At 39.4% G+C, this 15,212-nt stretch overlaps 1 protein-coding gene across 1 annotated transcript in view; it reads right to left on the bottom strand.

Annotated features, from left to right (window-relative positions):
- diaph3 (diaphanous-related formin 3) overlaps nucleotides 1-15,212 on the bottom strand; it is a 373,414-nt gene that overhangs the window by 214,556 nt on the left and 143,646 nt on the right. Inside the window, exons 10-14 of the mRNA XM_053513323.1 lie at nucleotides 9,103-9,213; nucleotides 8,374-8,492; nucleotides 5,886-6,002; nucleotides 387-505; nucleotides 236-300 (exon numbers count right to left, since the gene is read on the bottom strand). Coding sequence (XP_053369298.1) covers nucleotides 236-300; nucleotides 387-505; nucleotides 5,886-6,002; nucleotides 8,374-8,492; nucleotides 9,103-9,213 — 531 coding nt within the window. The remainder of the gene's footprint in view (nucleotides 1-235; nucleotides 301-386; nucleotides 506-5,885; nucleotides 6,003-8,373; nucleotides 8,493-9,102; nucleotides 9,214-15,212) is intronic.

The raw sequence follows: 15,212 nt of genomic DNA, 5'->3' as shown, positions 1-15,212 counted from the left end.
CGAATACTGTTAATTACAAATGGCTGTTTGAACGATTTCAAATACGCTGCCTTTAATTAAGGAGGGTTAAATGGTGCAGTATTGAATACTTTTCAAAGGCCACAGTCTTTCAATAAAGGAACCCGGGTGTAGCAAAAAGAAGAAATAAACTAGTCAGGACTTAGAAAAAGAGAATAGATTAACAAAGGGGAGATAAAGAAAGAGTTCCAGAGGAGAGAGACATGAAGTCGGTTACCTTCTGCGCCAACTCCAAAGCCCTCTGCTCGTATTCATCGGCCCGCGCTTTATCCACACACACCTCTGAAAGAAGACACAGACTTTAGAGACACAAGAGCGCCGCCTTTACCTCACAAATAAGAGAAAGTCTCACACACACATACACACACCTAGAAGGTGAGAGAAGTCCACGTCCAGGCGCTTGCGGTAGGAGAAATCCGGGTCTGTCCCACTGCGATGCAGTACGATCTGAGACACGCACTCCTCGATGATTTTAAAGTATTGTGGCCTAAAACACGGGAGAGCAAACATCTGTAGTGTGTGTTGTACAGAATAAATTGTAGAATGTATAATGAGATACAGTAAGGGCGTGTTACAGTAACACTAGCCTTTGAATTGGTCTGTAATAAAACAAGCTTCCTTTACACTCATTAGAGTGAAGACAGGAACAGATCGGGAGAAGAGGGAAAGATAATAAAAGTAAAATCTTTTAAGAGACAGCTGGCTGTTAGTCGTGAATGATTTAAAATCTGACAAGAGCCGATCTTTGGGCTCGGTAGCAAGCTGACGGACATGCTGCGATGGCGCCTGCCGCGTCCCCGTGTCACGGCCAATATAGAATTAACCTGCCTTTTATTCCTGTTTTCATAAGGCCCGTGTGGCCCAGATGCGCCCGGCTCCTCTTTAATGTATCCAATTACACAGCCAGAGTCGGAGATAGAAGAGGTTGAAGAGACCTTGATTCCAGATAAGAATTTAACAAGGCATGCCATAGCTTAGGGGGCAGCATGGCACAATTTATGGCACTCACACAAAATCAATAAAGAGCACGGCCCACTTAATCCCAACAGCAAGGCCATCAGGCCTGCAGCCACACCTCCATCTACCTAGATATCTGTGACGCACAGAGACACTGACAGAACAATAAACGCTGGAGAGAAAGAAAAAAAAAAAGAATAAAAGAAAAGCTAGACAACTAACAGGACCACAGAAAGGTGGTACCACCAAATCTAGTCCTACTTGTTGCTGCATTTCTAAAGGGAAAAAAAAATCTGAAATGCAGAAAATTTCAGACATTTGACCTTGGTGGGACCTTCATCAATTCCAAACTCTAACCAGTCCATCTGCAGCTTGGGATATCGAGCTATGGAGAATCTTGGATACGCAATATGAAAAAGTGATGCAGCCAGAGTTGTAAAAACGTCGTGTGCATTAAAAGTAAAATGCATGTTTCATTACACTTTTATTAGAATATGTTTTTATTATGTCTATAATATCTTATTTCTATACATCACATCACACTTAAAATAAAATTCTCAAGTACTGGCAATGCCATTTGTTTTAGAGAGCAGACAGTTCAGAAACCCCGCCATGTGTGTATAAATTACACCAAATAATTACAGCTGAACATGGCACATGATGTGCAGTTACAATTCAAGAGGGAAATTTATTGTGATCACCTGTTCAAAAAAAAAAAAGGAACTGGGGAAAGTGTCATACTTGTGAACAGACTATAATTAAGGCTGGTCTGTAAATACAAACAAACTGGTTTGGGAGATGGATGTGTGAACGCTAAAACGTCACCAGACAATAATAGCTAATAAAAAATAACTGAAAACTTTAAATAAGCTCGATAGAGTAAAAGTAAGTTAAGACACTGGATATGGAAACTAGTTAAATAAAATATTTCCCATTATCCATTAATGGAAGAGAATAATTGTCAACCTGAACATAATAAAACGTTTTAAGCTTGACCTTTCTGCACCGAGAAGGACTGTTTACAAATGCTTATCTTCCCAGGCGTGTGCATAGCAGTGAATTTATTCCAAGGTCACACCATTTAATGTTTAGAGATATAAGGAAAAACCTAAGAGCTACACGTCATGACACCTTCAGACCTCTGTGAGAACATTAAACGTTTATGGTCAAGTTTTGTGCTTCTAGTTGTGCTGCATTGGTTTTTCTGTAGTACTGTACCAGATGGACTGGCCTTTGGTCCCCGTGGACAGCGATGAGGCTTGGGTGCTCATGATCCTGTCACCAGGTAATGGTCTTTTAATTTATTTTAATTTAATAATCAATGTTAATATGTTAATTTTATGGGTGAGATGGGTATTTAAGCGTGTTTTGCATCCACAGGACTTGGGGAAACTTGCAACCATTGACACAACAATGAACTCCTCTTCATAACAGAATATTCTCAAGACGAATCTGAGGCCATCTGTCCAGCAGCTTAAACTTGGCCGAACCTGGTTCGTGTAACAAGATAATGATCCCAAAGCAAACCAGGAAATTGACACTTTAATGACAAAAATAAAAAAAATAATTCCAAAGGTTTTGGAATGGCAAAGTCCAGACCTCAAATCCATTGAGAACACCCTGACAGTCGCCATTTAGTCCCTGATTAATAAACAAATAACCTAGAGCTGAAAGATGGTCTACCTCCATCTTAAAATTAGCAGAGCTTTTTTTTAAAACATCAGGAACAATTTTTCTTTTTTTTTTTTTTTTTGTTTTTGGTAATACAAGCCAAATCGTTTCTTCCAGAAACAATTACAAATACGCTTTCATTTTTCCCTTGTGTTCCCGCACAAACAGAAGGAGGATAGAGCTGGATTCGAGTGCGTGCGCCTCCGCGTGAAAACAGATGAATTTGATTTCCTATTGGACTCTCATTGGCTGTTGCTCAAGCACTGTTCTTGCTACCCGTTGTAGAGAGATTTACAGTACAGGATTCGTTGCCGAGAATGTCATGCATGCTTGAAAACGTTGGAGCATCTGCGACAGCTTGCAGGCCGAGAGAGCTGCGTCGATGAAACGCTCGCACTACCCGAGAGGCTGCCAGGGGAGTGTGCGGAGATTTGTTAAGAGAGAGAGAGAAAGAGATTTGCAGACAGACAGACTAAAAGTAAAGAAAGACAAAAAGGAGGAAAGCAAGACAAGAAAGAACATAAAGAGGAAAGCAAATTTATGAACAGCAGCAGGTTGCATGTGATGACACGGCAGTGATTTCATTGCACACCTCCACTGTTCTCATGAGAAGAGTGGAGAGAGCAGGCTGTGAGTCGCCTACCGTTGTTCACCACACAGCCGTAATGACTTCAGAGAGAGCAATTAATTCCACTTTGTTTCTTTTGACAAAGGCGTTCTCCATCGCTAAGCGAAAGGTGCGGGGAAGCGTTCTTGCCACTGGGTTTGAGAAATTGTGGATGATACATTCCTTATTCCGCAAATTAGGAGCCTGTCTAATGATCAAGACCAGATTTAACACGTAGCAGCTGCAAGCGAGCAGACATGAAAAACTCTCTTTGAGCAGGCACTAGAGAACAGAGAGGGAGAACAAGAGAGCGAGAAAGGAAGAAAGAAAAATGTGTATGTGTGGAAAAAAAAAAGAGATAAGGGTTTGTGAGATGAGAGGACGATGAAAGCAGGCTCATTCTCTTTGTTGGAAGAGTCGGGCTGCACAGCCATGGAAAGGTCGTGAACCTTTAAACTTTTTAAGCAATGAAATAATAATAATAATAATAATAATAATAATAATAATAATAATAATATGAAGCAAGTGAATTTTACTGGGTTTCATTTGTACAAAAGTATCCATAATGTTCAGGTTTTTCCACCAGGAGAGGTAAGATAATGTTTTTTTTTAAACAATAAAGAGAAATCAAACATATGCTAAGTAAAAAAAAAAAAAAAAAACTGAATGAGACATCCTGTTATAGGAAGATAATTAACAACAAGGCAGATTTACTGTGGCTGCTTCAAAAATTATGATGTTCCTATAACAGCCCATCTCAAAGTGTCACATTTCTCTTATAACAGCGATTTGGGAACAACTGCATGTTTTAATGTTTTGTATGCCATGCTTTTTACTCTCCATAAATATATTTATTGTTCTGGAACATCTGTGATGCTCTTATGTGTCACAAAACCTGCTGCCTGCCAACACTTCCTTCCAAAAATGTTAATCGCATGTCCCTTAACAGATTACTTCACCACAGCAGCCATTACACATGTTTGATATTTTGGTAAATAACAAACCTTTCTAAAACCTTGACTTTCAGTCTGCAGTACAGCTCTCAGTGCCTAAATCCCTGAGTACAGGGACTCGGAGTCACTGAGTACGGGTCCCAGTGTAGAAGCCCCTGAGTGCAAGCCCAGGTGTACGAGTCCAAGTCCTAATGTGAGTCACAGTTTATGAGTCTCTGAGTAAGAGCCCCAGTCCCAATGTACAACTTCCTAAAGAAGACTGCCAGTCCCAGTGTACGAGTCCATGAGTACAGTACAAGCCCCAGTCCCAGTGTACAAATCCCTGAACAAGACCTCCAGTCCCTGTGTACGAGTCTCCGAGTAAGAACCCAAGTAAGAGTGTACAAGTCTGTGAACAAGACAGCCCATCCCAGGGTACGAGTCTCTGAATAAGAACCCCAGTCCAAGTCCCTAAAGAAGACTTCGAGTCCCAGTTTATGAGTTCAAGCCCCAGTCCCCGTGTACGAGTTCATGAGCCGCAGTCCCTGAGTGCAAGTCCCTATGTGCGACCCCCAGTCCCAGTATACAAGTCTCTGAACAAGACAGCCAGTCTCAGTGTACGAGTCTCTGAATAAGAAGCCCAGTCCGAAGCCCCTAAATAAGACTGCCAGTCACAGTGTACTTGAGTTCGAGCCCCAGTCCCAGTGTAGGAGTTCATCAAGACAAGCCCCTGTCTCATTGTACGCGTTTATGAGTATAAGCACCTGTCCCATGTCTCTATGTGTGAGCCCCAGTTTACAAGTCTCTTAAAAAGACATCCAGTCCCAGTGTACAATCCCTGGATAAAGACCCCTAGTCCCAGTTAACAAGTCCCTAAGTGAAATCCTTATTAATAGTGTAAGATTTCCAAAATATGAGCCTAATTCACAACTAATGATTCCCTGATAAGGTATCCCAGTCCCAGCATACGAGTCCCTGTGTAGGTCTGAGTGTACAAGTCTCTGTGGATCAGCCTTAGTGTCCCTGTCTCTGTACAACATACTGCTTCCATGTTCAATCACCTACTTGTTAGTACGGTCACTGTATACTTTACCATGATATGGAATTATCATTAACATTACTTAAGTAGGACTTCTAATTAGTTATATGTAAAAGAAATGTCATAACAGGTTAGAGGTATAGACCAGAAGGAGGTAAAAAAAAAAAAAAAAAAAAAAAGATTTATTCAGAAAAGTAAAACCAGAGTTTTCACCAGCACAGTGGCTCAGAACCCTAAGCAGGAGTGTTTCATTAGTAACTGCTTGATGAAAACCATCAGCAGATGGTACCACCTATCTTTAGCTCATTTCACACGTAGCTCTTTTTTTTTTTTTTTTTTTGCGGAATGCTGCAGCACAAGGCCCAATGAGATCAAAAAGCCATGAAGCACAGCTAAGCACACGGCGACAGCCGAGAGCCCTTATCAACCTTGCCGACAATTACGACACGCAAACTGATTTAATCTACGCTTCAAGTAGCTGATAGACTCCTTTCCTGAATTTAGAACATTCTCATTCGTTGGTAAAGGTGCTGATGGAAAGAAGAAACGAAGCACTCCTTTTTTCGCTACGTATAGTACAAACCTCTATATAAAAGGAGGCAGAATCAAATTTCACTTTTTTTTTTGTTTGATCCTCTTATTGATGATGGTTTTCACTTACCGTACAAAATAGTCGTTCCTGATGAGCATGAGATGCTGCAGGATGGAGAGTAGATGCACCTCGGCAGCGGTGTCCTTCACCAAGCCGTACACCGTGTTAAACACGTCTCCCACATCAGTGCATGCAGGGTTAAGGAGCACTCACACAACTCTAAATACACACATTTTGCTGTATTTCATAATTATTGGCATAAATATCAACCTCAAAAAAGTTTGTCCGATTTGTCATCGTGGGGACGAGAGAAATGACCGCATGTGATGAAAGTTGTCAGGTTTTCATGATTTCGATGCATCACATATCGATCCATTCATGAATCTTGCGTATGCTTTAAAAAAAGCCAGATTTTCTGGACAGATTTTCAATGTGTTCTCGATCACCCATAACGTGTAAGCGCATTTCCAACCCAGCTCATTTGCTTTATGCCCCCCCCCCAAAAAAAAAACTCCATAAAGGGTGAACTGCACAGATAATGAATGATGAGCATAACATCTGAAGTTTATTGCAAGCCATTTTGACTATGACAGTAAAAATATTTAAGTAACGTCATTTTTGCTAAAGCATCAGCGAATCAGTCAGAATCACACTGACTAGTTTAAGTGATTCTATAAAGGCTTGAGATCCCAGTTCTTGGCTGACAGGTTTAGGACATGATTGTCCATTGTTGTATCCCCTCCACCTCGAGGTTCGACGTTTTGTCTGTTCTGAGATGCTTTTCTGCTTACCATGGTTGTAGAGAGTGTCTATATGAGTTAACTATAGACTTTCTTTAAATGGTTTAAACTAATTTGTCCCTTTTCTTCTGACCTGCTCTTATGAACAAAACAAAACAGTCAATGTTTTTTGTTTGTCGCACCATTCTGTGTAAATTCAAATGACTAAGATCAGCGGTTTCTGAAAACTCAAAAATCAGCTCATCTATTACCGACACCTGTGCCACAGGAAAACTAATAATAAAGTTCAGGAATATCAATCAAAAGTTCTGTGGTCTTTCCTGTTTTTTTTTTGGTTTTTTTCTATATTGTAAAACAATGCTGAAGGCGTCCAAAATATGCAATAATTCAATTTTATTTGTATAGCACTTTTAACAATTGATTTTGTCGCAAAGCAGCTTTATGCAATCAAAAGAATTATGAAAGTTTGTATAAAATGTGAATGTGTATTTATGAAAATTCCTTGATGAAAAAGCCGAGGACGATGGCAACAGTGGCAAGGAAAAACTCCCTGAGATGGCAAAACTTGAGAGGAACCCATCCTCATTTGGGTGAAAACTGATCAAAGGGATTGATCTGCATCATACTGTGTGTTAGAAGGCTGAAAGTTCAGTATAACAGTATAATGTGTTATTATGGATTCCAGTTCGTTATAAGAGGCTCAGGTAGATTGTCCTGGACTATCGAGGAACTGCAGTCATGAGGCCTCAGTGAACAGCTGTCAGCATCAGCCAAGGCCAGGACCATCTTCGTGGAAAAGTGGGACCGTCTCCAGTCACCACACGCACCCCAGGCATCCATGTGACGAGATCGCCAACCAGAAGTGGGACACCAGAACGAGTCAGACAGCTCCAGAGGGCAGAGGAGGTCTGGGATACTGGCAGCTCAGGAGGGACATGTACAGTATAGCTCCTTTAAACAGTTGATATTGAGATGTATCTCCTACTTATGCTCTGTAAAGCCCTTACATCGGCTCTAATCCGAGGTGCTGGTAGTTAGTTGGTGATTTCTGAGGCTGGTGACTCTAAATGAACTTCTCCTCTGCAGCAGAGGTAAGTTTAGATCTTGCTTTTCTTCATGAGAGACAGTTCCATCATGGAGCTTGATGAGTTTTGCAAATACGCTTGACACAATATTGTTCTTGCAAGAACTGTTCCAGAACTTCGTGTCTTGAAATAACAACTGCACAAGTGAATATTGTTGTTACTCAATAACCTAATTCCATGTGTGTTATTTCATCGCTTCAGCACTGTATACTGTACATGAATGTGGAGGTGTTCCGAATAAAGCAGACCGTCTGTGTATGTTTCTGAAATCAAAATGCAGTAATCTGCGCAAATTAAATGATATAAAATCAATCAAGTCAAGATTTTAATTGGTACGAGAAGAATGTAAAAACATTACCTGAACACACACACGCACGCATACAGATGGTCTTCACTTTTTAGAGAGAACAATATTGGGAAACCTTTTTTTTTTTTTTAATACCTTGCTTTGACAAAAAGTAAGAAAAAAGAGTGATTTATGAGTGGAGATAAATGTAAAAAAAAAATAATAATAATACGAAAATCAATTGCAACAATGTGTGTGAGTGTGTGTGTACAGGAAACATATTACCCGTGTTAGACTGGTTAGAGCAGGACCATGCCATTACTTGTCAGAGATTAATGAGAGTCCAAAAGAAAGAAAAAATAAGAAAGAGGGATGGGTGCGGAGGGGATTTCAGTAATGCGTGTTGTTTCTCTGTAGATATGTGGAGGGGGGGAAATAAAGGATATTCAAATTCGCTCTTAATGTCCTCCAGGCGGTGGGAAAACTCCATCATGTCCTCCTCTTTATGCTCCTCAAACACCTTCAGCTGGATGTCCAGAGCCTCATTTCTGATAGCACCCAGAGTCTACAAACAAACAGCAGCGCACAGATGGAGAGAAAACAGAGAAGACGTAGCAAGGGCATTATAACGAAGGAGAAACTGTGAGAAAGACGGCGAGAAAGAAACACACAATGGAGAAATAACACTGGAGGAAAAGTTCATTTTATTTTCCTTATAGATTTCCTTTTTTTTTTTTTTTTAACTATTACACTTTGCTTTATTCTCTTGTCCTTTAGCAGTTCTCCGTTTTGAATAATAAATAAGACAGGGGTTCGGCATTAATCTTTCTCACAGACTCGTGGACTATTTCCATTTAGTACACCAGGTGTCTGTTTTGTATATGCAGCTGGGTTCAGCTCACTCTCTGATGCTGAAAGAACACAATCAGCAGAAAGAAAAAGCAGGGAAAGCAAGAGGGAAAAAAAATAGAAGGAGATATAAAGAGACACTGAGGAACAAAAGAGAGAGAGAGACAGAGAGAGAGAGCAATCCGTTCCCTGCTGTACCTATTGATTCAGCTCTACGACCTCTGCTCGAGGTCTCATAAATTATTCGCGGCACCATTTTACAATATTTCACTCAAGTGGACAACTCATTTCAATATTAATACGCGGTCGGATGGCAGTCCGCTTACCGGCAATATCTCTCGCAGGCCGCAGCGCATGAACTCATTTCGGATGTGCAGCCTGAAGTCCAGCTCATCAGGAGAGGTAACGAGAGCGTTGATGAGCTGCATACAAGCCACCTAGGAAAAGGAGATAACGTTCAGGTTCACCAAGCGAGTGTGCCCGAGTGTGTGTGTGTGTGTGTGTGTGTGTTTGTGTGTGGGTGTGTGTTTAAGGGTACGGGCATTACAAATCCTGTTTCAATGTGCGTGTGCGGTAACATACAATAAACCAAGGTGAGATAAATGCAGAATTTTTCTCATTCGGCCTAATATTTGACGTTTTTTGTCACACGGTCTTTTGAGACCCCCCAGCTCGAAACCTGTAGAGTATACGCCGTTTACAATTCTATTCCTGCTTTTTAACTCTCCACAAATGAGTATTAAATAGTAAAGCTCCCATGCTGCCGTGCCGTGTTCGACAGCTGAAGCTACGTCGTTTATTAAAAATATCTTCAATTATACAAATCATACTTACTTGGGTTCATCCTGACGATCGAGACACCTAAATAAACTGGCAACAAATCATGCAATCACCCCCCAACTGCGAAATGTTTCTTTTCTATAAAACCTCCCATATTTTACTATTTTCATTAACAAGTTAACACGAGTCCCAAAGATCCTGCAAAGAGTGTGTTAATCCTCCAGCTAAGATACACCCTGAATTATTTTATACGTCAGACTCCTTTATGTCACTCCTCTTCCAAACGCACAGGTTCAGTGTCTATTTGTTTAATAAACCTTAAGGCAACGCAAAAATAGGAAAAAGGAGAGAAAAAAAATGTAATATACTTTTTTGTTAGTTTGTTTATTTGTATACACACACTGGACGTCCAAAAATAACTAAAAAGTGAACCTAAAAAGACTAAAATATAAATAAAATAAAAAGGCCCCCTTTAATCTTACCAAACTTGCTAACAAACTCAAAAAAGTCGTTATAGTTTGCTTTAACCTGGCGTTCTTTTGTGCAAACAAGAAATATGAGCGACAATTTCTTTCATGAGCGTTTTATCCAATCGATTCGAATTTCTTTTTCATTTCATTCTCATTATTTCTCATCAACTTGCTATCCTACCCCTCACAGTCCTGTTTCAACAGCAACTACAAAACACAGCAAAATAAATACTTTTTTTTTTTTTTAATAAGAACCTTTTTCAACAGACACATTTAACCCCATAACCCTGCTATTATGACCCTTAGTGTTCGTTAAAGACAGACTATATAATTACACCGTTTTCACCGTTTCAGGGCCGACTCTGGTTATCTCGCTTGAAAGCACCGGCCGACGCGGCATAATCTCTATTCTATTTTATTGTATTGTGAGTGTAATGTTTCCATCATCATATACGGTACTTTGTCGCTGTTATGCTGCAGAAAGAGATTGTGTTCAAACACGAGTGAAAGCAGAAACTGATTCTGTATATTAAAGCAACCTGAAACAACAGACATTATGTGTATTCAAGACACCGTTAAATGGCCTTAAAAAATAAATAAATAAATAAATAAAAAGCCAGGCAAAAAAAAAAAAAAATTATAAAAAAAGGAGTCTGTCTGATGTGAGAGAGAGAGAGAGAGAGAGAGAGAGAGAGAGCATGTACATCTAGCATATGAAAGTAATCTGCAGCCTAATTAGTTGTTTTCTTTCTCCTTCTTTTGGTTATAATTGCATCGGGTGTTTGGAAAATAGATTTTCGGATAACACGGTATACTTGCTGCTGTCTTTGTAATTGTGATGTTTTTACCAACGCTCATGCTTAGTCATAATTATATGAAATATATAATCAGGATAATCCAAAAGCAGCGGTTTGGTGTTGTTTTAGCAGTACAAGGAATTCAACCGAGAAGTAAATTGACAACCGTTGTAACGAAAAAGAAATTGAATATTTGCTCCGGGCGAGTTTGAGGCACGCTGGGGTGTAAGTAATTAGCACTGTCATGGAGTTTGCATGTTCTCGCCGTGTTTAATTGGTTTCCTCTTAATTCTCCAGCTTTCTCCCAGCATCCCAATTCTTTATTTATTTATTTTTTTTTTAATGTCTGTAGTCTGTAAATGTAAGTGTTTGTGTACATGTACCCTGCAATGGGTTGGCCCCAAATTCTGAGAATAGTGTCTAAACTAACCACTAAGAAATACAAAGATACCGATTCCGTATACATCAAATAGCTGCCGATAACGTTACCGTCACCTACCTGTGTGCCGATTATGTCCATTATTTTACAAATATCCTGATACTATATTTATTTTTTATGTAATTGTGAACAAGCTGAAGAAATAATTTACTCCTACAACACAGGATGCTGTTCTGCCTGAAACGGGATTGATTAGTTTTCAGTGCACCACCTGTAGGATTATAAAGGAACTGCAACAGATTACCAAGTCAAATACGAACGTATACAAATTTACAAATAATTTTTTTAAACAAATTGATTTCAAACGCACTGCGACGATACATTAATTGCCCCACAACATGCAACTGAACTTATTTTTCTCCCCATCTCTAATGCCCGATGCACCAAATCACAAGACACACCATCCTATTTATTCTTTATACATTTAAATGTCAACTTGGTGACAGAAAGAAACTTTCTCTAGTTACCCCAGGATCTGTAGTTTGGCAGATCAATTACACGAGCTGAATGACACTAAAGTAGTTGAAGCTATATTGCATACAAATTGTAAAAAAAAAAAAAAAAAAACATAACTACTGAGACGGAGGAGAAAGCAATACATCTGGCCTATACTGTATAATAATAATAATATGTTCCTGAGCTGCTTTGGTTGCCATGACGATCCTGTAACAGTAATTCACAGTCAGCGCTGTATCGGGGTGTCGGGACAGAATTGGTGGGAACATTCTTCAGCGACACGGTGACTGGTAGCCAATCACGGCAGAGGACGAGACACAGGAGCGGCGTCGGAGTCTAAACAAATCAAACGGGAGTCGGATTGAAAGTCAATAGAACGCTACGAGAGGCAAATAATTTCGGGAGTGGTGTTTTATTCTTTCTTGCTTGTACTCGACTTAAGGGAGACGCTACAGAAGGCACTCGAGGTGATACTTTTAAGAGGTTGTACTTACGCTGAGGGGCCAGGTTGAGAACCTCGTGATAGCTGGCTGGGGAGTAAATTGGTGGGGATTTTGTTGTTTTGTTCTGAAAATATTTTTTCTCTGGAGGTAAAAAGTGGCTCATTAATAGAATTTGCATGTGCTAGTTTATTGCTCTGGTAAATTTAGCTAAGACAATCTGGCTAGTGGTTAAGATTCTGTGCAAGCTTTCGAATAAATGAGAAAACAAACTGGGAAATACAAATCCACCCATCAGCAGTAATCAGCTTTGAGCAATAGCAATTGAGAAAAGCAATAGCAGTGCTGGGCGATATGACTTCAAATCAAAATCACAATTAATCGAACATTTTCCTCGATTATGATTAATGAATGATTATTCTATTTGTTGTTTTTTTTTGTCCTTGAACTTTACTAAGGTTAGCGCTGTAAATACACCCAACCATTAAAGCATTAAAGTGATATGTTTTCCTAATGAAAGAGCTCTCCTCCATGTTAATTCCATGTTTCAGACATTTCATGACTACATAGTACAATTTTTAAAAGGACAGCATGTCAGCACGCACAAATTTGTCACATAAACTGTATCGCCAAAAGCATTTGCGGTCATGTTGGAACTGGTGTGGGGCTGTTACTCGGGAGTTGAGCTCGGCTCCTTAAATCTAGTGAAAGGAACTCATAATGCCAAAGCATACCAAGACATTTTAGACAATTTTATGCTTCCAACAAAGCAAGGTCCATAAAGACATGGATTAGCAAGTTTGGGACTTTATTGTTCAACCTCAGTGTCTGACCTCTCAAATGCGCTTCTGGAAGAATTCCCCATAAACACACCCTAAACCTTGTGGAAAGCCTTTACAAAATAGCTGTAAAGGGCCAACATCATATTAAACCCTATGGATTAAGAAAAGGATGTTTATGTGCACGTGAAGGGTGGTGAGCGAATACTTTTGGCAATATGGTGTATACTGTACAGTACATTACTGCTCAGTAAAATTCTTCGCATAATTTCTCGGCAGGTTGACACTGATGGGTATATTATGGAAAAATGAATAAATCTCCAAATTTTTTATAGAACTATACAACTTTTTATTATTTATATTCAGAATTTTTATTTCTGTAAAGCAGCTTTGTATAATCATCTATCATTAAAAGTGCCATAAAAAGAAAGTTGAATGAAACTGACATGCTACAGTAGTTCACCTGATCACACAAATATACAAAATAGTTCATGCATCCATGGACTGGTTTTTCTACCAAAACCAATTATTCACCAGTTTTTTTTTGTTTTTTTTTAATACGCCACAAACTAATATAGAGAAACAAACACACCCACGAGTGTCCAGTCTTCCAACCTAAATACACCCATCCAAAGGAATATTAACTCCAACATGGAGGCGCCGATCCCAGTTATAGTCATTTTAAAGCCAGTTAAAACCCATCACACAATTTATGACCATATTACTCTCATTGCTGCATCTTTTCACCTTGACGGTTGATATTTATGTTCGTAAGTGACCCGTGTCTGCAGACGTTTTTCAAATCGAGCCTTGGTGGAAAAGCTGATTTGTTCTGGAGGTCAAACTGACCACTCATGCGCTATTTATGATCATGGACAACAAGGCCGAAGGGAGGCCGGGGCTGTTTTAAAAGCGATTACTGGCAGCCCTACATAATTTTTGTCAAGTTAGCAGCTGCTGATTTACTATCGGCATTGGGTGGATGAAGAAGGAAGTGAGGGCAAAAATATATTAAAAAAAAAAAAAAAAAAAAAAAAAAAAAAATGACTTTTAATCTAGAGTTCTAAGGGTTGCTTAGCTGCACAGGTTTAGCAATATGGTGTGTATTTGTTGTAAATTTAATTAATGTTGCAAAGTTATAGTAATTATATATATTTTGAACACAAGATTACAAATCTGTTGCACTGATGAGTTTTTTTTGTTGTTTTTAAGAACCAGTACTGATAATCATAACCATTAAACAAGATAATAAATAATACATGGCACTGTTCAGAGTGGGCTACCATAATGATATCATTTATATATACTGTATATCCTTTATTATATGTACACACTATGGGCCAACAGTTTGTGGACAACTAGCCATCACACCCATATATGGACCATAAAGAGTGCCATTGTCTATAATGTATGCCAGGGGTTCTGGAGGACCACATGCCTTGCAAGTTTTCTCAGCTCTCAGCACATCTGCTTTAACTAATCAGCTAATTAACAGCCGTTTCTCAATTGAAATGGGTGTGATAGAGCAGGGAAAACACTCAAATGTGCAGGGCAGGTGGTCCTCAAGGACTGATGTAGACTAATGTATTTATTCTGTGCACAAAGAGAGCTCTGAGGATGGAAAGGAAAAACTTGGACTATTCCTAGAACAGAATCCTGACCTCATCCCCATTGACGACCTTTGGGATAAACCAGATCGTCAACTTTACGTCCCAGGCCTCCTCACCTAACATCATTACCATCGTTAGTCATGTTGCATATTCTTTTGGATAAGTAAACCTAAATAAATCAAGTTGCTGAGTTACGGTACTGTCATGAGGGCCCAAGCATGACATCAGCCCTATGTCGGCATAGTGTGTGAAGGGCCCTCATAAAAACTTTCACGTGTGCTTACGAAACCTTGTTCACATTTAGAGCTGTTGAGCGAAACAGCTTTTGCATTGCATGTCTTGGTCTTTACTAAACAGAAAGTCAGTTATTTTGAGTTGTTTGCAAGACACACCCGATGGATTTTGATGTACTGCTCCTAAGTAATTGGTATGATCGTCAACAAACCGGGCTTTTGTGATCTCAATACATCGAAGATTCAAAATTGTGGAGGGATTTTTGATATCTCAAACGGGTCAGCTGTGACGAAGCCTGAAACTTAGGCCAAAAAGTGGCTAATAACTTTGTTGCATCAAACTGAGTGACATCACATTAAGTTACATTATAGTATGATGCTTTTTTTTTCAGAATCTGGGACTTTTTGGAGGTCTAAACAAAATTTTGGTTT

This window comes from Clarias gariepinus, chromosome 15 (genome assembly GCF_024256425.1).
Source record: "Clarias gariepinus isolate MV-2021 ecotype Netherlands chromosome 15, CGAR_prim_01v2, whole genome shotgun sequence".
Classification (NCBI taxonomy): domain Eukaryota; kingdom Metazoa; phylum Chordata; class Actinopteri; order Siluriformes; family Clariidae; genus Clarias; species Clarias gariepinus.
Note: the sequence above shows the minus strand (reverse complement) of the source record. Positions and strands in the feature narration are given on the sequence as shown.